Here is a 26,972-nt window from a genome sequence, read left to right on the forward strand (position 1 = left end):
CACTTTAGAAAATGACGATGGATACTTTTGTAGAGTGGAGGTGCATGTGTGGCAGGGCAAACCAGCCAGTAGTGTGAAATACTGACTATTATCAGAGCCAGGTTTTGCTTCCCTTCCTACAATATTTGAGGCCAGGGGTCGCAAGGCTAGTGTCAGGGGTAGCAAAGGGCAAGCCAGTGGTCACCATTGTGACCCTGGGGTCCCTTAAACTTAAATGATTTTGCTAATATATGGTCAGGATTCGAAAACGCTTTCCCCGAGATCGATGGGATCTTTGGACCCCGTGAGGAGTAAGGTTAACCGCATACAGTCATTCCAAACTCACTCAATACAACAATATTTTAAACACCATGACCAATGTGGCCACAGAAACAAAACTCCAATCTGTGAAAAGTTTCAAAGCTTTATTATAACCACAGAACCAAAGTAACATAAATTGTGCGCAGGATCAAGTTATACTTGTAAAGGAAACCCATAGGCTGACCAAATCTACTAAACAAGTTTATTCTACTTAATATCAAACACCATTTAAAATTCCAAAAGAGTTACACATAATAGCAAAGAAACATTTTGTGCAACAGAAACAGATTTCAAATCATTTGATAATGGCATTAGTCAAGCCAAAATTCAGAGACCGATATATCAGATTAGGTGGACAAGGTAGGGGCAACCTACTACTATTGCAAATTAGAACAAGCATGTGTGGGAATGGGCTAACACACACTGGCAAAAAGCAAAATGAAAAGATAGACAAAAATAGCAGGCTAGGTTAATCTAATTAAAAAAGTAAAATAGGCAGGTGACAACATGCTAACTCTAATTAGAAAAATGAAACAAGAGGACAATTAGCATTTCATTTGAATATACCTCTTCTGGGATCAGCATACACTTCAGATTCATCAGCAAAGTAATAAATCTTCAGCAAAGTTCATCAGAAGCCCCAACAACATAGGGGAAAGTGCAGAACACAGACTGCACATGGAAATCAGGAAAGATCCAGGGGCCAGGTTAACAGTTCAAGATTCAAAGGGGCTCTGCTCTCTATCTTATGAGCCCAAGAGTTACTCTGAGTTGTTGGACTGGTCAGTTCTATGAGTCCACATTATGCAAAAAAGGCAATACCCAATGAAAATAGGAACACAAGTTTAAATTCCAACAATGATGAAGATTCCCAGTTGTGGGTGAAGTCATCTCTCTTTTCATGTGACACTGGCAATGACAAGCAACTCTGTACATCTCTTGATACACTCCAACATCTTCCCACGGCACAGAATGATTTTCGTCTTTCATATGGGAACAAGCAGTTAAACAATGGAACTGCTTTACTTTCCAGTCCTCATGTTCTAATATTGAAACATCCAAGGTCACTGGGAATGAAACTTACATATAATACAATACAACTATTTACTATTCATGTGAAACAATCTAGTGGAAAAATTCATGTTAGAGGGAAAGATGACTTGATATTTCATGTTACTGCAATATGAAAACTTCAGGCCTAGTTATGGTAACATAAGAAATTAAATGCATGAATGTTGTCATTAATAAAACACACATAAAATACAAACTTAAGAATCATAATTAATAATTCATCATCAAAATATGCAAAGCATTTCAATATTAATTGCAGTCTTTGTTAACACATTACATTAGATATCACAGAGATGTGCAATCATTTTTCTGCACACATGTAACTTTAAACTAATAGATCATAAATCTTCATAAATCATATTAATGTCTACTCTTAATAATTCATTCTAATGATTAAAATATTTCAACATTGTAAAATCATGTTCGCACTTTGTCAGTACTGGAAGGTACAACGTCTGCTATGGTAGGCACACTGTCCACAACAAATTAAAATGTGAACACTTTTAAAATACATGTCTGTGCAGCTTTCTAGGTTAGGCTTTTAAAAGTGACTATAAAAGTCACCTAGTGCTGACTTCTGTTCTACTAAAGCAATGGGAGTAATGCTTCTAATAGGTCTAAACACGCTAGAATATCATTCCAACCCACTGTTCTTTTGCCCACCATGCCACCTCAGTTTGGACCCAGCCATATGGAAATCAGTTTTGAAACTGCTACGAGAGCATTCCGTCCATCATCTGTTCTTTTTGCTTTTGTCACCCTAAGTGGGAAGGGTATGCCCAGACGTAGATCCCATGCTCACTGTGCCACTGGATTAAATCTAGCCTGGTTGATGAGGGATGATATCCCAAAACTGGTCCCAGAATGCTTGTTTCCGTTCCAGGGAGGACCTGGCCTGGCAGTTCGGGCTGGACTGATCACATGGGGAGCAGGATCAAGACTGATTTACATATCGCTGGGTTCAAACTGGGTTGGCGTGGTGAGCAAATAAATGATGGATTAAACCCAGATCTTTGTTACTGGGGGTAAATGTTTGCATTATTCAGCATTCTGTCCATCATTTGCTCTTTTAGCTTTTGTGGCCCTATGTGGGAGGGGTAAGACCAGACATGGTTTCTGTGCTCACTACACCCCTGGATTCAGGCTAGCCTAGCTGATGAGGGGTGATACCTCGAACCCAGTCCCAGGATGCTTGTTTCCAGTCAAGGGAAGACCTGGCTTGGCAGTTCAGGCTGGACTGTTCCCTAGGGAGCAATGTCAAGACTGATTTGCATATGGCTGGGTTCAAACTGGGGTGGTGTGAGGGGATGATAGATTAAACCCAGATCTTTGTGAGTGGGAATTAATGTTTTAATTGTTCAGCATTCTGTCCACCACCTGTTCTTTTTGCTGCTCCAAGAAATTCAGCCCAGCTCGAACTGCCAATTCAAGTCCTCCCTGAACCAGAACACAAGCAGCCCAGGACTGAATTTGCCATGATTGGGGCTCTTCAGTTGGGTCATGTGGTCACTTTGGAGCAAGAACCAAGCTACCTCTGAATGGAGTGCCATGGACAAGGGAAGCCTGATAGAGTGGTGGGGCATGTTTTCAGGCCTCGCCCAGGACTGTAGTACTTATGCTCATGCAGTATGGAAGTAAGGAAGGCTGGTAGTGTTTTTTGACTTTATGTTTATGCCTTTGCGTGGTCTTGTAAATAGGGGCCCGGCCACACTGCACCATTGGAGCGTCAAAAAAAATTATGGTCCAGTGGCACAGTGTGCCACAGTGGGTCTTGTAATTAAGGCCCTTAATGTTCACGTGCTCTGTTTAATCCACACATAACCAATAAAGATTATTCTGTAAAAATTACGCTATTCCACACAAACTGTCCAGAAAAATGACACTCTCTATTATGAATGGTACCTGAACAGTAAAGGGAGAGCCCCCCACAAATAAATTTGATTTGGGATTTGATGATGGCTGTAATCCGATCATTTGAAGAATTAAACTTTCATCCAATCTCTGAAAGTTTGGGTCTAGTTGTGTTTTGTCATAGAGCATCCCGGAGACATCAGGTGGGCAGGTTGTATATGTCTCAGTTATAACCAGAATGCTCACCCTCAATGAACGGTGGAAATGTAAAGGGCTTATTTACAAGCACTGTGGTGCAGGGCGGGGCAGCAAGTGTCTTGCTGCACCGCCCTGCCCCACCAGGAAAGGGCAGGAATGTGCTGTGTGTACAAGATACTGCACATTTCTGTCCTCTCCCCACTGCACTGGTACACAAATTGCTGCCTAGAGCCAACTTAGGCATGAATGCACCGCAGTGCAAGGGCGCCTGCATTGTGGGGATGATTGTTTTTGTGCAGGAAAGGGAACCTTCCCGCAGAAAAACAACCAAGAGAGGTGTTTTCCTCATTCTGTGTGTGCTGCAGAATGCAGCACACAGAAACAGGAAAAAACAGGGAGAATTAAAGATATCTCTCCCCATTGTGTCACTTATATGCCACCTCTGAGGTGGCGTAGGAATCTGATGCATTCCCAGACTTGTAAATCTTGGAATGCATCAGACTTCTTAGTGTTCCATCCGTGTTGCGTGGGAACACCCACAGCAACACCTATGGAACGCCCCTTTCATGCAGTTTTATGCATGAAAATGGCCTGGAAAGTAAAAACAATAATGTTTTGGTGGCATAGTGTGCCAAAAGGACCTCGTAAATGAGATCCGAAATTTCTGCACCTCAGGTATTAATACTGAATTGGCACTATGCTTTATACATGTGCTACATACTGCATGTGTGCAACAGAATTTGAATATTGCTGCTGAAAAAAGCTGGTGGCTTACAAAGGGTGTAAGGGCCACGTATATAAATGGTCTACTTTTTCCAACTGGGTGAGGCCAAGAAGCTTTAATTTTTCCATTGTAGGGGGTGGAATTCGAAAGATCCATAGCAGAATAAGAAAACAGGTTACAAAGAGGTTACATATGTTTTGGGCTGTGGTTACAGCCAACCTTCTAAGAGTCTCTCTTCCTTTGCCTCGTAAACTCAGAGTGACAGCATTCGTCATTCATGAACTCCTTTCTTTAGGGATGCCCAGCTTGTGAGAGCATAGCCAACTACCTCTGTCATGCTGCCTGAGGTGGCATAAGGAGAAACCTCTGCTGAGGTGGGAGGTATTCCAATTAAGGACTGCTTAAAGGAGAGTTGACTCACCCAGTCTTCCTGCTTTGAGTGGATGTTCAATAAAAGCATCTTCAGTGGGCACTGTAAACCACTGGTTTAGAATATTTAAGGCATTTTTAGGAATAAGCGTGCAAAGAACCCTTATCACTTCATACTAACCCGAACAAGCTCTGAAAGCTTTGCCAAAAAGCAAAGACCTTAGTCTAACAAATGTATTAATTTATTTTTGTTCTGTGCTAGAACTCCTTTCAGTGTATCAGAGTGCTATTGTACAACGTGTGCAATGAAAACAACGGGTGACATAATGCAAAGGTTTCAAAGCTAAATCAGACATGAGCAGTCCTATGTCATATTTCAAATTATTTTGAACTATCACAAATGTTCTCAATATGAATTATTATGACACACAATGCCATCTGCTTGAATCCACAGATCCAAGTTATCATTATTTCTGTACACCTGAGCCCTGGGGGAGTGAGCCACTGTGAGCAGCAGACAATGCTTAGTTTGAGCTGATGGTGGCAGGTGGGACCCACTGGCACTCATTTCTGGGGATTGCACTTATTTTTCCTCATCAGACTTTGACCTAGGAAAAGAGAAAGAAAATAACGCAAGGAGGAAAAGAAAGATGGGAATAATGTGACAAAGAGAGAAAGCAAGGACCTGCACGAGTGAGATAAAGGGACAGGTAGACTCTGGTGGTGAACTAAAGAGCCATAACTTGGAATCAAGACTATGCAGCCTTGGAATTTGGAAGTCAACATTCAATATCACCAGCCATGTGCTTCTGAGCAAAACTTTGGGTATCAGCACTTATTCTTTTACCAATGAAGCACTGGCAGCAGGCGATGTGTCAAATACAGAAAGACAAAACAATGTGGGTTTCATGGAGAATGAGCATGGCAACAGCTTGGTTGGAAGCAACATGGCTGGGAGAAAAATGAACCCTGACAAGATGGAGTGGAGGTGCTATGGTACTGTTTCATAGGAGAGTTGGTTTGGATGAGGCTATGAAGTTCTAGGTGCAGCTTGTTTGACTGGGCAGCTCTTGGAGTGGTTTCCCTGCACTTTTTACTTTTGACCTCCTGTTTTTGGACCTTGTTCTGTCATTCGTTTTTGATGGCTTTGATACTCTAGGCACTTTACCACTGCTAACCAGTGCTAAAGTGCAAGTGCTCTTTGGCTAAAGGATATTGGTAATTGGTTTTCCATGATTGGCAGGCTTGATTTACTGGTAAGGTATATCATCAAATGCTACTAGTGGGCCTGTAGCCCTGACTGTGTCACCCACATGAGTAGCACTGTAAGCATGTCTCAGACCTGCCACTGCAGTGTTTTGCACTGTCAATTCGACCTGGCAAGTGTACCTACTTGCCAGGCCCAAACCTTCCCTTTTACTACATGTAAGTCTCCCCAAAGGTAGGCCCTAGGTAGCCCCATGGTCAAGGTGCAATGTATTTAAAAGCCAGGACATGTACTGGGTTGTTTTACATGTCCTGTTAGTGAAATGTTGCCAAATTCGTTTTTCACTATTGCAAGGCCTATCTCTCCCATAGGCTAACATGGGACTGCCTTTAAATATTATTAAAGTGCAGCTTCCCTTTGAGAGCAGATAGAAATATGGACTTTGGGGTCTCTGAACTCATAATTTAAAAATACATCTTTGGTAGATGGTTTTAGATTGTCTGATTGAAAATGGCACTTTTAGAAAGTGGGTATTTTCTAGCTTAACCATTCTTTGCCTCTGCCTGTCTGTGGAATCCACATCTGGATAAGGCTGACAGTTGGGCTGTTTGTGAGTTCCCTCTAGACAGTGACACAGAGGGAGCTGGGGAGTGTCCTGCAAATCCTTATGAGTCTCCTGGGCTAGAGTGGGGAAGGGAGGAGCTGACACCAGCAGCTGAAAGGGCTGTGCCTGTCCTCCCACAATGCAGTCTCCAATCCCCAGGTGTGCCTCTGGGGCCAGGCCTTGGCAAGGCAGGATTTTGTGAACAGCACAGACTTTCCTTTGAAGTTTGCCTACTTCAAAGGCAGAAATGAGTATAAGTCGTGGACCCAAAACCCCAGACTCAGAATACTTCTGGATCAAGAGGAACCTCTGCCAAGGAGAAGAGCTTGATGCTTGAGGAGGATCTGCCACTCTGGCTGTTGTGTTGCTGTGCTCACCTGCTGCTTCTACCTAAGAGGAAAAGAACCGTACTTTGCTTTCTTAAATCCTGCTTGTGAAGTTTCTCCAAGGACTTGGGCTGAGCTTGCCTCCTGGTAAGAAGTCTCAAGGACATTAAAGACTTCACCTGCCAGCACCTGGATGGTCCTGCTGAGGACCCTGACTTGCCAAGTGGTGCCAATCCAGTTCCTGGGTCCTTGGAAGTGAGTTCTGGTAAGAAACAAGAAGATCCAGGCACATCGACTCCAGACATCTCCAGAACCGGCACCACTGCACGACTCTGCGCTGCTGCCTGCAACCCGAAGCTGTGGTCCCTGATGGAGTGCAGCGACCCCAACTGACGCCACAGCCTTCACGCCGAAACAGCCTCACTGAAGTTCCACGACTCCGTGAGTCCCGAAGTGCAGTGTAGCCAACATCCATGACACCTGACTCCTCCACAGTGCCAGCATCACTGTGGTGTGACCGCAACCCCGTGAGGTCGCCCAACACGTCTTGACCCGCTGGATTCATCAACTCCGCTGGATCATCAGGAATCGACACATTGCACTGACGCCACACCACTTCCCCTGCTCTGAACTAAGGAACCAATGCCGCACCAGATCCAGCGACACCTCACCTTCCCGACTCCGTACACTGGCTTGTTTCCTCGTTTACCAAAGGTATTGTACCTGGGGTTGAGTGCGACTGTGTGACTGGCGTCATTGGCGTTGGACTGTTGGGAACGACTCTGTCACAATGCCATCATAACACCAAATTGAAACATTTGTGTTTGTAAGCGCTAGACTGAAGTTTAATCTTTGAAAATTCATAACTTTGCTTGTGAATGTTGGATTTTTGTCTTTTTCATCTTGTTTTACTCAAATAAATATTGGCTATTTTTTAACTGGTGTTGAGTGCTTTTGTGGTGTTTTCACTGTGTTTGTTTATACAAATACCTTACACAATGCCTCGGAGATAAGCCTGACTGCCTATGCCAAGCTACCAAGGAGGTGAGCAGTGGTTATCTGAGCTGCGTATCTTCCTTACCCTGGCTAGAGTGAGGGTCCCTGCTTGGACAGAGTGCAAACTGACTGCCAACCAGAGACCGCATTTCTAACAGCTGAATATGGGTGAAGAGGCAGGGCAACTCCTCACTAATAAGGTAAAGTCTCCTGAGAGGAAGGAGGATGGTAGAGTCTTAGGAAAATCCTGTCAACAAAGTAACACATATGGACCTAAGTGTAAAGCTTTTTTGCAGAGAGCTGATGTATGCAGTTCTATAGCACTAAAGTGATTTAGTTCCAAATCAAATACTCCTGAGTAGATGATATCAGAACTACTTTTAAGGTCTGGCACAGGCAGCTTTAACTACCTGGAAGGGATTATGTCATCAATTCTTCAAAAAGTCCAATAAGGAGGACAAACAAAAAGTGGGCTCTGCAAAACTGCCAACTTCACCAAAAACCTCACAGTGTGAAGAGGGGGCGGAGCCTTGGAGGGGGTGTGGCCTTGTGCTGAGAAGGACCTAAGAGGAACTTTTACCCCCACCTCGGCCCCAAACCCCCTACTCTAACAATATAATCAAAAAGTTGCTGCTGATGTCCTGGGGTGTTTTCATACCCATTAATGGACATCAGCAGTTAAAATCTTCTGCCAACAGGCTGAAACCCACTGTTTACAGTGGTATTCGGCTTGTTTTCCATGCTATCATGTGAGTTGCCAGGTCTGGATCTGGGTCCTTCACACACACACCCATTGACTTTCATGGCTTTTCATTGTTGGTCATAGCTTTGATTGGCTGTTCATCAAGGTAGTGACATTTTATAGATGGTAACATTGCCCTTTTTCTCTTCCCATTAAGATTTGGTGATGGTGCTTAAGTTGTCCTCTTCCTAGACTGAAGATGCGATGCTAGATGACGTGTAGTTTTTAACCCAGACCCAAGAAGCGTTCTATGATGTATTTACTTTATTGACACAACAACATTTTAATTACTGGTTTACAACTTTTTTGGTTTGGGAAGTTTGGGCTGTTTAGGCACACTAGCATTTCCATAAAGACGCAGTGCTATTCACTAATCGCCCCTGGGCTTTCAAAATACACAGTCAAAACAACATGTTTTTTTGGTTCACAAAGTAAAGACGTGTCTTCAAATAGCTCTTTTAAATACACCACTAAAACAGTGACCCATTTCAAAAGAATGTACTACTTAATATTTTGGTGGGTATGCCTTTTAATTTTACCACTTACAAAGCAATCTTAACCTTCTACCTCCTTTTTTGTGACATTCTTCTTTGAGCATGCAGCTTCACTCTACTCATCCAGTCTGCTCAGCAGAGGGTCCCTACTCCTAGCTTCATATTGTTGCGGATGTTTTTTATGTACAAGAACTTCTTTCTTGGAGAGTAACACAAACAAAGTCGTTTAACTATTTCTTATCGGTTTCCTTAAGAAAAAAACCCAGACTTATTGTCTTTGCCAATGCTTGTTGAAAAGTGCTTTAGCACAGTTGTCTAAAAACAGCCTAGCAGCACAACAAAAAATATAATTAGGTATAACATTTATATCAATACATAAGGACATAGTAACTGTTAAATATAATTTGAGCTTTTGTAGACCGTTTCCATTTTAATACATAAATAGACGACATGTTAAATATATTTGTATGTTCACATAGCGACATGGAAAGGAATAATAATCATGTTTCACCCAAAACACTGTCCATTAATTTGAAATTCCGATATTACTTCTTGAAAGGGTTTATGTCAACTTGCTGCAACTAAAGCTCTCGGAATTCATTTAGTTTCTAGAAATAAGAGATGCTCAGAAATTATTTTGGGATTGGTCAAACCACTTGTTCCTTCACCATAAGAAGCCTAGTCGGCATTGTGTAACTGATTGTGGAGCGGGGCACGTGGGAAGAAACAAAATATTTTATTGTATCCCACAACACAGAGCCTACACTTGCACAAAGAAACACCATGATATGGTGGGAGCAGGTACCGGTGGTTTTTCTTGAAATCCACCCCATCTTTCTAAACCTACCGTCAGGGAGAAAGGAACTTTGGTAGGCACAGTGTTCTAATTGTGGGTCGCAGTTTCTAGCTTGCTTTGGAAATTAGTCACCTTGGCTAGTATAGATCACCAGTGGGAGCTTGAGATAGTAATCAAAGTGGCCATGTCTGTTTACGTTGCATTTTACTAAAATCAGATGTACGTTAGGACTGGAAACTTTTGTTAGTAAAAATACTGTTCTTTAATTGATCGATCACAATTGAAAATTGTGAGCATCAGTATATTCTAGAGTTAGTCGGGACTCAAAGATGTATTTGTTTCACGACCTTCCGCATCATGCTCGTATGTCTGCAGAGTGCTAGGTCTTGGTATAACAACGTCACAGGGATCCACACCTTTATGAATTGCCTCCCCAGTGGATTGGGGACCCATTTTACACCCACTTGTAGCGCCCTTCATAAATGGCACACAGTATGTTGGGAGGAAGTTTGGGAAATGTCTTCCTATTTCATCTGTCAACATCCGAGTGGTACCACTCTTTTCCTGAATGACAGCGATCTTCCTGATGTTTCTTGGGGACACTTGGATGTAGAAGATCCCTGTAAGAAGTTTGCAGTTGTCGGGTATCATTTCAATAATGACCCAGCCCACATAAGGTGACTGGTTTATTATAACATGGCCAAGGTTGTATAATTGTGAGTTGGTTGCACTTCTGAACCCTACATAAAGTAAAGGTGGGTGCAACTATGAAGCAGAGCACATTTTTCGTTACTGTAGGATAAAATATGTCGCAGATATTATATGTGAAAGCTCCTGAAGGTTTTAGCCACTGATGCTTTAGGTTGCCTTTAGACCATCTCTGAAAATGTTCCCATCTACCAATGTACTCTGATCTATAGGCAATGAAAATATCTAATCTTGTAGTGCCTGTTGAAGCCTTGGTTGTCATCAGCAAAGATGGTCACCCCAATCATAAATAAATGAAGTAAGAGGGAAATCAGGTAAAATGCGAGTCGTTATTAAGAGGAGTTCTGTGGTAGCCCAAACTTGGAAGGCTTCTGGTCAAAAGAGGAGTCAATATTTCTCATGTTTCCAGTTTAATGGATTCCCTTGTGGGAAGCCCAGTGATTACATTCTTCCTCAAACAAAATTATTGGTATAAAGAAGTCATTTGGGACTTTCTAAAAAGACATCTTAAACAGGAGAGGAGCAAGTTGATTGGAAATTTACCGACCCCTGGAATTGGTATTGTCTTACAAGCTCAACCAAACATGCCATTTGGCTTCCTATTGGAAACTGCTCATAGATATTGCAGTCTTAATGCAGAAATAAAGAGATGGGGTAATGCCTCGATCAAGTATTATCTGGAAACTCCCAAAATATTCACCAATGAATGAGTGATGCTACCCAATAGACATGACTTGCGATTGGCAAAGGAACAGAGAGATCTGATCAATTTGCTCTGGTGCAGTTGCCAGAATTTACCTGTGTTTTTGGATCCTGGTGTGGCAACAGGGAAAAATGTGAGTATGTTACTGGGCAAATTCAACATAGCCCAATGGGACTCAGTTGTTGCTATTACTCAGTTCTGTGTCTGAAATCCAGGTGGTAAAGGCTGAGACATTGGTGTAAATGCCAAAGCCATCGGTGCTGCAGCCCATATTCCAGCTTAGTAGTCCCACCAGCTTTGTTCTCCTAGAGACGGAGCACACCAACGGGCCTCCTGTGTCCCCCTAATGAAAGGAAAGGAAAAGGACAAGCAATGACTTGGGTTTCAGATTACAACTTTCCAATACATGAAGCATTGCTCTTCTGGGTATGCCATATCTGCAGCCTGCCTGGCGTATTCATTGAAGCTGGCCATTTTAGGGGGCACATATTCTAACATTTTGCACTGGGTATGTGTCCCAAATGTGATGCAACCGAGTGAAAAATGCTTATTTAGGATTTACTTTCCAGTGAAAAACTAGTTTTACACAGTGCTTAATTTGTAAATAAAGAGGTGCCGGTGCTCAAAGCCCTTCTCTTAAACACGAGGCTGCTGTAATTAAATCTGCCAGCACTGAATACTGAGGCAGCGTAATCCTGAAGCCACCTCGGGCCTCTTCAATCCATTTACGGCCACCCCTGCCCCTTCAGCTCATCCTGCAACTTTTTACTTTCTCCCTTTATGACGCTTTTTAGTTTTTCCTTATTCCGTCTTTTCCATATGTGTCTTTTGCTCGCATCAAATGCTTGAGGCAGAAGAATAATCCCCGGCCCTCGGATATAAGTGCCGGTGCTCAGCACCGGAAACAACAAGCACAAATTAAGCACTGGTTTTTACGCTGGAAAGATTTGTGAAAGTATTGTAAAGCAACACTATACATCAAGTGGAGGTTCCATTAGGGGATTCATGGGGGGCAGCGGGGGCGAGGGGGGCAAATAGTAAAATACAGTTTTTAAAAAGACTTACAGTTTCTGCCGCTGCCACCTGCTGCTGCCTCGCTCGTCGATCCTTTCCTTTTCTGGTGTCCCAGCATTCACTGGACCACGAGAAGAGGCCCTGCAGCAATCCTGGTGCTGCTTTCAAGCTAAAGCTAGCATGAAAGCAAAGCAAGGGTTGGTCTGAGCGGCTTGGACTGCCGCTCAGACACAACTCTGGAGCCTGTGCAGTTTCTCCAGCCCGACTGTTCAATAAAGCCAGGCTAGAGAATTCTAAGTGCGCATGAGTGTTTGGCTGGCCAAAGAAGTACGGCCAAACACACATGCACACTTAGTGTCCTCTCCCCTCATCCCCCCTCCCTCCTCCCGTGGCACAGCCCTGCCACTCCCTTCACATGCTGGCTGAGCCAGCAGCAGAAAAATAAAACAATATTGAAGTATTGTTTTACTTTTCTGCTGCTGGCTCTTAGCCGGGAGGGCCGATGCCCCTCTGCCATTGCAGAGGAGCAGCCCCTGATTCCTGTGCAACCGCCAAGAGTATTTGACTCAAGGTCCTATCTATTAACAATAGAAGATAGGGCTTCGCACCAAAAAATAATGACTCTTTGAGGTAGATGTTAAAAGGGAGAAATGTTTTTATTTCTCCAAACTTGTTCAACTTTGCATGTGTACTGCACTGCGCAGAACACATCCGAAGTGGAAAAGTTTTAAAGTTTGTCTAGACATAGTATATATCCTTCAAGTACAAATACAATGCTAGACATGATGCAGGCACCTTTAAACTACAGTGCAAAAGCATGTGTGGTACTAGACAGCTTGCTTGTACACCAGTGCAAGGAAAGAGCAGGACAGCACAATGTCTTAGTAGCTATGGCACTGTCCTGCTCTCTCCCTCTCCCTGAGCTCAAGGCCTTTAGTAAATCTACCCATAGAACTTGAATAATTATTTGTTTATAACAATTGTAAATGAAAGAGGCCTAAATATTTCACTGCTGAAGCAAAATGCTTCACATGTAAAAATCTAGCTGTCCAAAATATCTGGAACACAAGCCTTCTCCATCTATGCTCCCAGCATCCGGAGCAACATCAACATCACTGGCAAGTGCCTCTCAAGTCAGAAATAATTTGAAGATCCACCTCTTCAGAGAATACAACCTCTCCACACGATAAGATTCACCAGCACCTGAACATCCTGCTTCACTGTAAACGATCCTGAATTGTAACTCAGAGCTTCCACCCATGTTCAGCTCTCTGTTGCTCTCTGGCTTGAATCATGCTCAACAAATGTTTGTACACACCAATATGCACACATCAATAAATCCATATCATTTAGTATTGGTGTAACAACCGCTGATCAGTTTCTAGAGAGGGTGAAATGTGCTTATGGCACCTCACCCAAGGATAGAGACATACAGAGTTCCACTTGACTAGTGATATCAAATTTCCTATTTTTACAGACTAAGCTGCTTCTTCCTATAGAAAACGTTTAATGCAAGTCAAACCGTCATAAAGCAACACAATCCAAGCAAATCAGAAGAAATCATGCAAGCAGCCAAATCGGCCAATCAGCCATATAAAAAAAAACAAGTTACCCAATGTTTGACCCGTGGTAGTTGAACTAATGCCAGTTAATATGCCTTGTGGAAGGAATGGTACCACACGACCGCTGTCAGAACATTGTCTGACCTAACCTTTTACTTGTGAGGATAGAATTTTAACCAAAGATGTGTTCATTCTCAAATTCTCCAATTGCCTCATTTTAGTTAACAATTCTGTCTATTTTAAACTCCATGCCTCTCAATTATTTTTGTTTTGACAAAAGAATCCTGGCGAATTCCACATTTTACTGCCGATTTTTGCTGCAACTTTCCAATTTTGAATTCAAAACATTTAGCACAACAGTGATGCACAAATATTTAAGAAAGTGTACAACTTTATAAAATCTCAGCATTTTCAATTATATGCAGTGGTGTTCAAGCCAGCAAATCCCAACATAGAACCAGTCTAGAGCAGGTCAAGCCATCAAAAGATTTGGTAGTTAAATCATACAACAAATATCTTGATATGATAAGAAATGTTTTTATATTGTTTTAAAATTAAAAAAGTGTGTTCAATTTAATACTTTACGTTACATGGCTGAATTGAGAGGCACATATTGAAAGCAATAGCTTATAAACAAAAACCCATTTGGGAAGAAAGTGGCAGTGTCTGTCTCTGTTTTGGGTTGCACTGTCCCCGTGGGACAACAGCCAAGTCAAAGTACAGAACCAGGCTCGAGTCTCCTTTGGGGTGCCCACCACTATACAATTCTGGCTAAGGCAAATAAACCTGAACATATGTAATGTGCACACAGTAAGCAGTCATACAACCATTTTAAAGTGAAATTGAGTTTCCAAATTATGAAATTATTTTGTTGAGCTGTGAGTTTTTTGGTAAAAGTCGGCTCACTCAGCAGTCAGTCACCCACACACCAGCGAATATGTATCTAAATCCTTGTGTGCACCTCACCTTGCAGGCCCCAGGGCTTGTGCTGCTCTGGCTGCACAACATGTCCGACTGGATAAAGACAATGTTCGACAGGTACTGTTCCTGGAATTTCCGGTTGCATGTCTCATGACGTAGGAGCGAGACAGTTGTCACTTGCAGGTTGGAAGCTGGATACTGCTCCACTCCTACCAAAGGAATAAAAGATGGCGTCAGAACTCCCGACATGGGTTCATCCATGTCTATCAAGAGGCACAACGGCGGAGAAAGAATTTCCGTTGGTGATTAGGTTAGAAGGGAAAGATGAGGGAGCATAGAATAGCGTTGAAAATTAGGTTTACAAAATGTACAGTACAACATTTTTATAACGGAGATTATTCAAAACTCACAGAGAGGAACACATCGTGTGATCTTGCTCCTAATCCACATGGACTACGACGAATGGTGCAATTCTTACTGTGAGCGGCTGGTGTTTAATGTCTGATTGGCTGTCTCATGTATCAACCCACCTATATTGAAACCACCTCCCATTTAGAAATATTACCTGACATGAATATTGTGTCCTAAATATCGGTCACAAAAATAACATCACAAAAGAACTCAGAATTTCTTTTAATACAATAGGTCATATTTTTGTTAAAATGGTTTAAGGCACAATATTTATTTCAGATGATATTCTGACAATGATATTCTGCTGTCACACCTGTGATGTGGATAAACAATTTGGGATACACTTTAATGGGGTAGAATTTGCATTAAAAGTAATCAAAATGGGAACAGTCTATCAGCAGCCAAGCAAGAACTCACTTTGATCTCATTGTTTATATTGATTTTAATCAACACTGTACATGTTTTTATAGTGCATATGTTTAATAAATGTAAAGCTGTTTGTCTCTGATGTTCAGACACCATATAATGGTGCCACAATACACACCGCAGGTGTAGTCCCAAACCACTGTTATCAGAAAATCACCTGATGTGTTCTAAATACTGTTTACAACAAGCATTTGCAATGCAATGGGTCTCGCATTTGCTCGAGTTAGAGCTATTATCATTGCAAACTCCTTACCCGACTTTTCTTGCCACATAAATTGAAAATTGAAAGTAAAACAGTTTCACATAAGCGAGCCGATTCACAGTGCCACAGTCGCCATGAGCATCAGCGTGAAGAGACACACAAAACGAAAAAGAAGTTTGCTCGCAGTCAAACTTATAGGCAAAAGTGCATTTACCCACGTAACAGGGGCGATGGCCAAGGTGGTAACAAAACCTCCCCAGGGAGGGACAAACATAAACCATTTACTAATGTCATCAAAGGATTTTTGAAGGGCAAGCGCACGAACGAGTGGTAGTGCGGTGTGCGTGGTTAAAAGCCCAGATACATACCAACACGTCGGAAGAGCAGCACTTGTGCTTGACCTAAAAATATTACTCCAGAGGCGTGGCCAACCATCATGGCTGCGTGCGGTGCTTCCAGATTGGGCTATTTCCCGCACAAATGGGCAAAATTTTTCCCATTTGTGCGAGAAAATAGTCAACTGGCGGATGGCTATTTTTTGGGCTTGTGTTAAGATGTTGTGCAGATTTTTTTTACCTTGGGCGGCGCCTCCGCCTCACATCGCTGCCGAGTCTGATGCGTCACTCACAGTCAGTGCAAGTTCATGCCATCAAGGTCCATGATGCATGACCTTGCACTGACTGAGTGAGGACGATTCTGTCACTCCGAGTCTGTGACCGCTGCTGCACTGACTGAGCCTGCCTGTGCGGCAGCGCAGCTGTGGCGGCCTGTCAGCCAGGCACCAGTGAAGTTGTTGGGGTGGGTGGGGTCACGACGACTCACTTGCGTCACTCTCCGATGAGAGTGAGAGTCGAGTGAGTCATTGTGTCATGTGATAGAAATTGTTGTTGGGGCAGAGGGCCGTCAATCTAGTAGCGTGCGAAAGCACTACCAATTGACGGCCCTGCCAAGAATGATTGGCCTGCCCCTGTGGCGTTATTTAAAATGCTGGGAGGGCGGGCTGAGTGTGCACTGTCACTGACTGGCTGCGTTGGCCCCGCCGCGAGCCTCAGCCTGCACACGTGTGGTGGTGGCCCCCCCATGGAAAAGTCTCTTCTGTTGTGCGCTTGGACCTCGAATTAACACCAGCCTCAGAGTGAGAGATTGGGGCCCAGGAGAGGGAGGGGAGACACCCCACTGGCACCTTCCTGTTGTGTAGGCGCTACCTACAGCCCCTCCCTACACTGACGTGCAGCCAGTTGGTGCACAGCTGCAGAAGACAAGGTAAGTGTGCTTCAATTTGTGCCTTTGTGACTTGCGAGTAGAGGTATTCCTTATTTTTAATATTCAGGGGCTAACTGTGGATTGAGAGTGCAGTGGATCTAAAGCATGGCAGGATTGAATAAGAGTGAGTGGCATCCAGGGTGGCATAGCCAGTGCTTAATTTGTAAATAAAAACATGCTCACCTCTTAAACGCGCGACTGCTGCAATTAAATGTGCAAACATGGAACACTAAGGCAGCGTAATCCTGAAGCCATCTCGGACCTCTTTAATCCATTTTAAGCCAGTCCCTGCCATTTCACCACACTCCCGCAGCTTTCTGCTTCCTCCCTTTCTGACGCTTTTTTCATTTTTGCCTTCCTCTGTCTTTCCCATATGTGTCTTTTGCTCGCAGTAAATGCTTGAGGCAGGAAAAAAGAGTGCCATCCCTCAAAAATAAGTGCTGGTGCCCTGCACCGGAAACAGCAAGCTCAAATTAAGCACGGGAAGGAATCACATGAAGGTTGGTGATGACAAAGAGTTATTGTTTTCATCTCGTAATGCAAGGGGGTTACCAGCTGAGTTGTGCAGTGCGTGCTTTGCAGGGCAGTTAAATAAAAATAAATCATTCAGTTTTAGTATTACTGAAACCATTTTATCTGAAACCTTTTTGCACATTTGGTAGCAGTCTATCTTACACTGCCTGTAATGCAAGTTTAACCTAATGACTTACATTTGCACAACACACAGTTCTCCATTGTACCGACGAAGATTTCATTCTGTGGCTTTTTGGTTACACACAGACCTTGCAGTGCATTAACTAATAGAGATTTCATAATATACAGTGATTAACTTTTTATTTTTTCATTTAGGGCATGAGTTATTATGTATGTAGCTACCTGAAAGAGAATGTTTTTTTTTTTTTAGCCAAATGTTTAACCCCACCCCATTGCATGCAGCATCACTGTTCCCATACTTTTTTTAATGCACTTTGAGCTGTGTGTTTAGCTGATTTATTAATTTATTTCACTCCAGTTGCAGGCAGTGCAAGCACAAATGTGGTCTTATTGGCTGAGCTAAGCGAAATGAGGGTACATGGTCAGTGCTCAGCCTCACTGCATGGTTCTGTTCATGAGCTTAGTGCCTAAGTTATTGGCATGACCAGTTGTCATGCTCTTCTCAGCGTAGCTATTGCTTTCATTTGACACAGAACACTAGCCTTTACCAATAATTTAAGCTCACTGAGTTTAGGTCAGTAGGACTGTGCAGAATGGTGTCTATCACCTCACACAAACAGCCTTTTTCACCTCACACAAGGATGTATTTTTCTGCAGGGCCCTGTTGACGTCCAGCGTAGAGGGAGTCCACTAATACAAGTTTAGGGGTAGTGCCTGAGTACGTCTGAAGGAGGCAGGAAATGAGTGAAATGCTGGTCTGCTGCCCATTTAATAAAGAGTCCAGAAAGTAGAACAGACTACAGATACACACTGGGAAGGCTAGAGGGCCACTTGCATTTCGCCTTTGTCTACTGTGTGCATCTTAAAGGCAGTGAAAAGAACACAGGTTGTGCTTTGAATCCATTTGGTGGGGCTGTTGATTATCATAGGTTAATGATGACGCTAATGTAGCAAATGTTATCTTTGCATGTTGGGACTGGCATTATATTGGGATTAACAGGACTTGAACTATGAAATACAAAGGGAAAACAGGACTGGGTCTGCTTTCCACAAACTTGAGTTCGATTTGAAAAGTTGAGTAAGTATGAGGGGTAGTCCATTAAGATGTATTACTTTTTGCTGTTATCAGTGAGTTGTTCTTGCTTTATTATAAAACCACCTTGAAAGCTAGAGCATACCTCTTATTTAACTTTGAATACGAGGGAGTAGCTATCCTTTGGCTCATTCTCCATTTCAAAACATCACAAATCCAAAGAGTCAATTGTCTGCCCTGAAACAAGTTACTTGCCCCAGCACATAGTCAACACCACTTTGTATCTCCATTTAATTCATTGGTGTTGTACCCCAAAATAAGTACAAAACCCTTAGACACTGAAAGTAGAAGTCTCCTAAAATAACCATTGACAGTTCTAGATAGTATTTTGTCATTGCTTTGCACATGATTATCAGTGAACTAGGGACAATGATTGCAATTTATTTTGGAGTTTCACATATTTGCTTACAATAGAAATTTGATTTATGCTTTAAAATGTTGGCTTCAGCCTACAATTGCATTATTTCAGTATTAAAAGTTTGGGCTACTTTTTGGGCTGGGACCGGTTCATTTGGGCTTACTTTGGTCTGGTCGTTCAACAGCTTTGAGCTTTAGAAGGCTTTCAAAATCTGGCAACACTGGCTGCGTGGGTGTAATCCACCAGGACTCTGATGCACTTTTCTCTACCCCATAATAGCTCTGTGCCTGCATGCTCTAGTAGTGGGGGTGCTGGTGTAGCCGTGGAGGCCACCTTGTGAACACAGAGCTGGTCGGACAGGCGAGGGTGCTGGAATCTGCCTGAGACAGTGGTGGGCCATATGGAGCCTGAATCGCGGAGCTGGCGACTCGCCCCACAAAGGCTTCACAAACTGCAAACTAACGGCCCGATGTGGCGACCCCACCAACCAGACCTCAGGGGCAGTGACAAAGAACTTTAGGATGAGAGCAGTGGACCGGGGGCACCGAAACAAAACTGATGCCTGATCCTAACATGGCAGCCGTGCCCCAGAGCAGAGCGGCGGAGAAGAGGCTCAAGCTACTTGCTGCGACACACCTGTGAAAGGGATAATTCTGCAGAGCCTGATTGCTTTGCCTGGGCCGCCACATACTTGACATTGGAAGAAACAAGGAGCAATACCCACAAAGAACTGGTGAGAGCTTCTACTCCTGATACATATGCTTTCTAATCCTAGGCCCCACAACACCATGTGCTGCTGCTACAGCCTTTCCAGAGGGCGGCGGCTCTCCTCTATTAAGTGAGGTATTGTGCCCTGTATCAAAGGCCTGGAGCCTGGCCCACTGCCTGGGAGTTTGAGACGTGGAGATTTGCTGCCAGTTTATTGGATGCCTGAGAGCTCATCTCCATATTTCAGCAGCCTGGGCCAACACCAGTGGGGGTCGCTAGTTACAGAGATAGAAGGCTGAGAGCTCATCTTCATATTTCAGCAGCCTTGGCCAACACCAGTGGGGGTCGCTAGTTATAGAGATAGAAGGCTGTTAGAGAGAGTGCTCTGATCACTACGAGGGTGATGTCCACCAATGACTCCCTCTACATATGAACACTTGGTAGCTGTGGGGAGGGGCGCAGACCTGCTCTCTCCCACATGGCTTACACAGGGACATCTTTTGACACTCATCCCTTGGGGCCCGTTACTGTGCACCCATCTACAGTCTATATGCATCCAAAAAAGGCACAATCTAATAGTGTGTTGACCTACTTTATCCAAGTGGAAGCACAAGACTCACACCCCACCATCATCCCTGAAAAGACTATGGGCCTCATTGCGACCTTGGCAGAAGGGATTACTCTGCCCCAAACGTGACGGATATCCCGCCCGCCATATTACAAGTTCCATTATATTCTATGGAATTTGTAAAACGGTGGATGGGATATCTGTCATTTTTGGGATGGAGTAATCCCCTTCGTCAAGGTCGTAATGAGGCCCTATGTCTCTGACTAAAGAAGATCTCCTTTCCTCTCTCCAAGCCTTGAAAAGGGAACTGAGGGAAGAACTGAAGATGTACCCTGCCACCTCCTTTGATGCGTTCAAATCCGATATCAACTCCATGCTCATTTCCCTACAGCAAGTTGTCAACTTGGTGGGCACCCATACCGTAGACCTAGCTACGAGGGGGAATATTTACAAGCCCTTGTGGTGCCAGTACATTCCAAAATTTGTAGGTCAAATAAGAAAACAAATGACTGCCTCTCCTTGTCCTAATGGTTCTCAGCACCAGAAGCATGTTTTGTGCAGTGGACCTGAGTGATCTCTCCTGTCGGTAGGGAAAATGTCTTTTCCTCAGGTAAAGATGACGCAGTCGATACTTGAGCTGAACTCTTCAATACCAGCCTGACTGCTGCATTCTGTGTAATCTGTAGCCTATGAAGCAAATAGGCTGGAACACCCGGGTAAAGACTATTAGCATAGTCCAATCTTGAGGTTCTCAAGGCATGGATGACAGATTTGCGGCAAGCCTCAGGGATCAAAAAGATCATCCTCCTGATTGATTTCAGCATCAGGAAACAGCTGGCTGAGACAGCTTTAACTTGGGGGTCAAACGACAGATTTAAATCAAATTTTACCCCCAAGTTCTGTACCACTGAGGTCGGCTCGGGGGAAGCCCCTAACTCCCAAGGCCACCAATTTGAAGCATCTGGGTATGAATTTGTTCCAATGAAAACAATCTCAGTTTTACCTGAGTTTTTTTAAGGCATCTTGCACTCATCCACACCCCACATCTCTCAGACTGTCCAAGAACGCAATCAGTGCCCCAAATTCCTCTTCCTGAAAAGAAAGCATCAGCTGCATATTATCCGCATATGAGACAATTCTTATGCCCCTATCTTCAACCGGACTGGCCAGCGGGGCCAGAGAGATGTTAAAGAGTATAGGACTCTGCAGGAGGCTGGACTGGCTTGTAGTGAGTACCAAGGGGTACTTACACCTTGCACCAGGCCCAGGGATCCCTTATTAGTGTAGAGGGGTGTCTAGCAGCTTAGGCTGATAGAAAAGGTAGCTTAGCAGAGCAGCTTAGGCTGAACTAGGAGACGAGTGAAGCTCCTACAGTACCACTAGTGTCATATGCACAATATCATAAGAAAACACAATACACAGATATACTAAAAATAAAGGTACTTTATTTTTATGACAATATGCCAAAGTATCTCAGTGAGTACCCTCAGTATGAGGATAGCAAATATACACAAGATATATGTACACAATACCAAAATATGCAGTAATAGCAATAGAAAACAGTGCAAACAATGTATAGTCACAATAGAACGCAATCGGGGCACATAGGGATAGGGGCAACACAAAGCATATACTCTAGAAGTGGAATGCGAACCACGAATGGACCCCAAACCTATGTGACCTTGTAGAGGGTCGCTGGGACTGTAAGAAAACAGTGAGGGTTAGAAAAATAGCCCACCCCAAGACCCTGAAAAGTGGGTGCAAAGTGCACCTAAATTCCCCAAAGAGCACAGAAGTCGTGATAGGGGAATTCTGCAAGAAACAGCAACACCAGCAATGCAACAATGATGGATTTCCTGACGAGGGTACTTGTGGAACAAGGGGACCAAGTCCAAGAGTCACGATCAAGTCGGGAGTGGGCAGATGCCCAGAAAATGCCAGCTGTGGGTGCAAAGAAGCTGCCACTGGATGGTAGAAGCTGTGGATTCTGCAAGAACGACGAGGGCTAGAAACTTCCCCTTTGGAGGATGGATGTCCCACGTCATGAAGAGTCGCGCAGAAGTGTTTCCGTGCAGAAAGACCGCAAACAAGCCTTGCTAGTTGCAAGGGTCGCGGTTAGGATTTTTGGATACTGCTGTGGCCCAGGAGGGACCAGGCTGTCGCCAATTGCGTGAGGAGACAGAGGGGATGTCCAGCAAGACAAGGAGCCCACTCAGAAGCAAGCAGCACCCGCAGAAGTGACGGAACAGGCACTACGAAATGGAGTGAACTGGAGCTCACCCGAAGTCACAAAAGAGGGTCCCACAACGCCGGAGGACAACTCAGGAGGTCGTGCACTGCAGGTTAGAGTGCCGGGGACCCAGGCTTGGCTGTGCACAAAGGAAATCCTGGAAGAGTGCACAGGAGCTGGAGCAGCTGCAAAACACGCGGTTCCCAGCAATACAGTCTAGCGTGGGGAGGCAAGGACTTACCTCCACCAAACTTGGACTGAAGAGTCACTGGACTGTGGGAGTCACTTGGACAGAGTTGCTGAGTTCAAGGGACCTCGCTCATCGTGCTGAGAGGAGACCCAGAGGACCGGTGAAGCAGTTCTTTGGTGCATGCGGTTGCAGGGGGAAGATTCCGTCGACCCACAGGAGATTTCTTCGGAGCTTCTAGTGCAGAGAGGAGGCAGACTACCCCCACAGCATGCACCACCAGGAAAACAGTCGAGAAGGCGGCAGGATCAGCGTTACAAGGTCGCAGTAGTCGTCTTTGCTACTTTGTTGCAGTTTTGCAGGCTTCCAGCACGGTCAGCAGTCAATTCCTTGGCAGATGGTGAAGAGAGAGATGCAGAGGAACTCTGATGAGCTCTTGCATTCGTTATCTAAGGAATTCCCCAAAGCAGAGACCCTAAATAGCCAGAAAAGGAGGTTTGGCTACCTAGGAGAGAGGATAGGCTAGCAACACCTGAAGGAGCCTATCAGAAGGAGTCTCTGACGTTACCTGCTGGCCCTGGCCACTCAGAGCAGTCCAGTGTGCCAGCAGCACCTCTGTTTCCAAGATGGCAGAGGTCTGGAGGACACTGGAGGAGCTCTGGGCACCTCCCAGGGGAGGTGCAAGTCAGGGGAGTGGTCACTCCCCTTTCCTTTGTCCAGTTTCACGCCAGGGCAGGGCTGGGGGATCCCTGAACCGGTGTCTACTGGCTTATGCAGAGATGGGCACCATCTGTGCTCATCAAAGCATTTCCAGAGGCTGGGGGAGGCTACTCCTCCCCAGCCCTGACACCTTATTCCAAAGGGAGAGGGTGTAACACCCTCTCTCTGAGGAAGTCCTTTGTTCTGCCTTCCTGGGCCAAGCCTGGCTGGACCCCAGGAGGGCAGAAACCTGTCTGAGGGGTTGGCAGCAGCAGCAGCTGCAGTGAAACCCCGGGAAAGGCAGTTTGGCAGTACCCGGGTCTGTGCTAGAGACCCGGGGGATCATGGGATTGTCCCACCAATGCCAGGATGGCATTGGGGGGGCAATTCCATGATCATAGACATGTTACATGGCCATATTCCGAGTTACCATTGTGAAGCTATACATCGGTAGTGACCTATGTATAGTGCACGCGTGTAATGGTGTCTCCGTACTCACAAAGTCCGGGGAATTTGCCCTGAACGATGTGGGGGCACCTTAGCTAGTGCCAGGGTGCCCACACACTAAGTAACTTAGCACCCAACCTTTACCAGGTAAAGGTTAGACATATAGGTGACTTATAAGTTACTTAAGTGCAGTGGTAATTGGCTGTGAAATAACGTGGACGTTATTTCACTCAGGCTGCAGTGGCAGGCCTGTGTAAGAATTGTCAGAGCTCCCTATGGGTGGCAAAAGAAATGCTGCAGCCCATAGGGATCTCCTGGAACCCCAATACCCTGGGTACCTCAGTACCATATACTAGGGAATTATAAGGGTGTTCCAGTATGCCAATGTGAATTGGTAAAATTGGTCACTAGCCTGTTAGTGACAATTTGGAAAGAAATGAGAGAGCATAACCACTGAGGTTCTGATTAGCAGAGCCTCAGTGAGACAGTTAGTCATAACACAGGTAACACATACAGGGCACACTTATGAGCACTGGGGCCCTGGCTGGCAGGGTCCCCGTGACACATACAACTAAAACAACATGTATACAGTGAAATATGGGGGTAACATGCCAGGCAAGATGGTACTTTCCTACACAACCCCCCCCCCAAACGAAGGACAATAAGACTAGCCATGACCTGATGAGTCTTCATTGTCTAAGTGGAAATATCTGGAGAGTCCATCTGCGTTGGAGTGGGTACTCCCAGGTCTATGTTCCACTGTATAGTCCATCCCCTGTAGAGATATGGACCACCTCAATAATTTAGGGTTTTCACCTTTCATTTGTTTTAGCCAAAGTAGAGGTTTGTGGTCTGTCTGAACAGTGAAGTGAGTACCAAACAGGTATGGCCTCAACTTCTTCAGTGCACAGACCACAGCAAAGGCCTCCCTCTCTATGGCAGACCAACGATTTTCTCTAGGGGTCAACCTCCTGATGATAAAAGCAACAGGTTGATCCTGGCCCCCAGAATTAAGTTGTGATAAGACTGCCCCTACCCCTAATTCAGATGCATCAGTTTGGACAATTACTTTTTTGGAGTAACAGGGGCTTTTCAGGACAGGTGCACATGGCCTGCTTCAGCTCCTCAAAAGCTTTCTGACAGCTAGCTGTCCACAATACCTTTTTAGGCATTTTCTTAGATGTGAGGTCATTAAGAGGGGCTGCAATGGAGCCATAGTTCTTTATTAACCTCCTGTAATACCCAGTGAGGCCTAAGAAGGCTCTCACCTGGGTCTGAGTTGTAGGGGGAACCCCATCTATAATAGTTTGGATTTTCCCCTGAAGTGGTGCAATCTGTTCACCACCTACCAGGTGTCCCAGATAAACCACTTTCCCCTGCCCTATCTGGCACTTTGAAGCCTTGATATAGAGGCCTGCTTTTGCAGGGCCTCCAAAACTTTTCATAGGTGGACCAGGTGATCATCCCAGCTGGAGCTAAAGACAGCTATATCATCTAGATATGCTGCACTAAAAGCATCCAGCCCTTGCAGGACTGTATTCACCAACCTCTGAAAAGTGGCAGGTGCATTTTTCAACCCAAAAGGCATTACTGTGAATTGGTAGTGCCCTCCAATGGTTGAAAATGCGTTTTTTGCTTTTTCATCCTCTGATAACTTGATCTACCAATACCCTGCAGTCAAATCAAAGGTGCTTATATACTTGGCAGATGCCAGTGTATCTATGAGCTCATCGGCCCTGGGTCTAGGGTGAGCATCAGTTTTGGTTACTTGGTTGAGACCTCTATAGTCTACACAAAACCGCATTTCATTCTTTCCATCTTTGGAATGAGGTTTTGGTACAAGTACCACAGGAGAGGCCCATGGACTTTCAGAGTGCTCAACCACTCCTAGTTCAAGCATTTTCTGTACTTCTTGTTTTATGCAGTCTCTGACATGGTCAGGCTGCCTATAGATCGTACTTTTGACAGGCAAGCTGTCTCCCGTATCTATAGTGTGCTCACACCAAGGGAATTTGGAACTTACTCTGAACCCTTATCCCCAAGTATCTAATGACTATAACAAAAACACTATAGGGAATCCATACTCTGAGGAGAATGGGTTTCCTACTAGGACCAATGTTGTTCATCTGTTAAATGTTCCAAAATTGCCCTTAAATAGCAGAGAAGATGAGGACTCCTTAAAAAACAAGCTTATACATTGGATTAGGGCCAAAAGACACTGTTTATCCATAATTCGATCAGATATTAGGGGGGCAGAAAGAATCCCTGGAGAGAAGGGGCAACTTGACGTTATTGCATTAACACTCAAGGATGGAAGATTAACCAGAGGTTTGATTGACATGGAACAGAGAACCCCCGCCCCTAATTTCAATGCCATGAGGTTTAGTTCGGATCCATTAATTACCAAACTTCGAGTTCAAAGGCATAAACTCAATCACAATGAGGGACTGCAAAAGAGAAATGATGAATCAAACCTTGAAAGAGAAGATTGACTAATCCAGATAGATCAGGCACAAGTGGAACCCAATGGGGACCCAATAGTAGGGGAGCCCCATGAAGGGAATGATCTTCATGCTATAGGGGCAGGGAGCGTAGCGGAGCTCTTGCATGGTAGGAAAGATCCAACAACCTATCCGAGCCATACTTTCAATGCCACAAGCCTAAACGGAAGGGGTCCTATCACCATGATCTCATGGAATGTAGCTGGCTTAAAAAATAAGCTTATAGACCCCGAATGGCAGGACTATATTGATCGACACCATGTCTGTCTCTTCCAAGAGACGTGGCTTAAAGATCCACCATATAAAGTAGGATATAAAACCTACTTTATTAGTGCAACTTCAGCTGCCAGAGGGAGACCGTCTGGGGAGTTGGTTGTATGGGCGAAAATCTCATTAAATGTTGAGATACGCATGCAAGCCACTGAGTCGGAGGACATCTTATGGTTGATAATGGGAAAAAAAAATAATAAGATAATAACCCACTTGTTCAATGTATATATAAGACCTAGAAAGTCAAACGTGGAGTCTCCTGAAATAACTCTACTAGACGACCTGCTCAAAAAAATTCCAGTAGGTGAGACAATTATGATAGGGGGTGACCTTAATTGTAATTATGAACCTATAACTGGATTCGAACAT

The 26,972-nt window shown here is 44.3% G+C and overlaps 1 protein-coding gene across 1 annotated transcript in view; it reads right to left on the bottom strand.

Annotated features, from left to right (window-relative positions):
• Positions 1-390: 390 nt before the first annotated feature.
• Positions 391-26,972, bottom strand: part of LOC138304289 (serine protease 27-like) — a 244,094-nt gene continuing 217,512 nt past the window's right edge. The window contains exons 4-5 of the mRNA XM_069244232.1: positions 14,632-14,795; positions 391-11,432 (exon numbers count right to left, since the gene is read on the bottom strand). Of these exons, the coding sequence (XP_069100333.1) occupies positions 11,265-11,432; positions 14,632-14,795 (332 nt within the window). The 3' untranslated portion in view covers positions 391-11,264. The remainder of the gene's footprint in view (positions 11,433-14,631; positions 14,796-26,972) is intronic.

Source organism: Pleurodeles waltl, chromosome 7 (assembly GCF_031143425.1).
Source record: "Pleurodeles waltl isolate 20211129_DDA chromosome 7, aPleWal1.hap1.20221129, whole genome shotgun sequence".
In the NCBI taxonomy this organism is placed as follows: Eukaryota; Metazoa; Chordata; class Amphibia; order Caudata; family Salamandridae; genus Pleurodeles; species Pleurodeles waltl.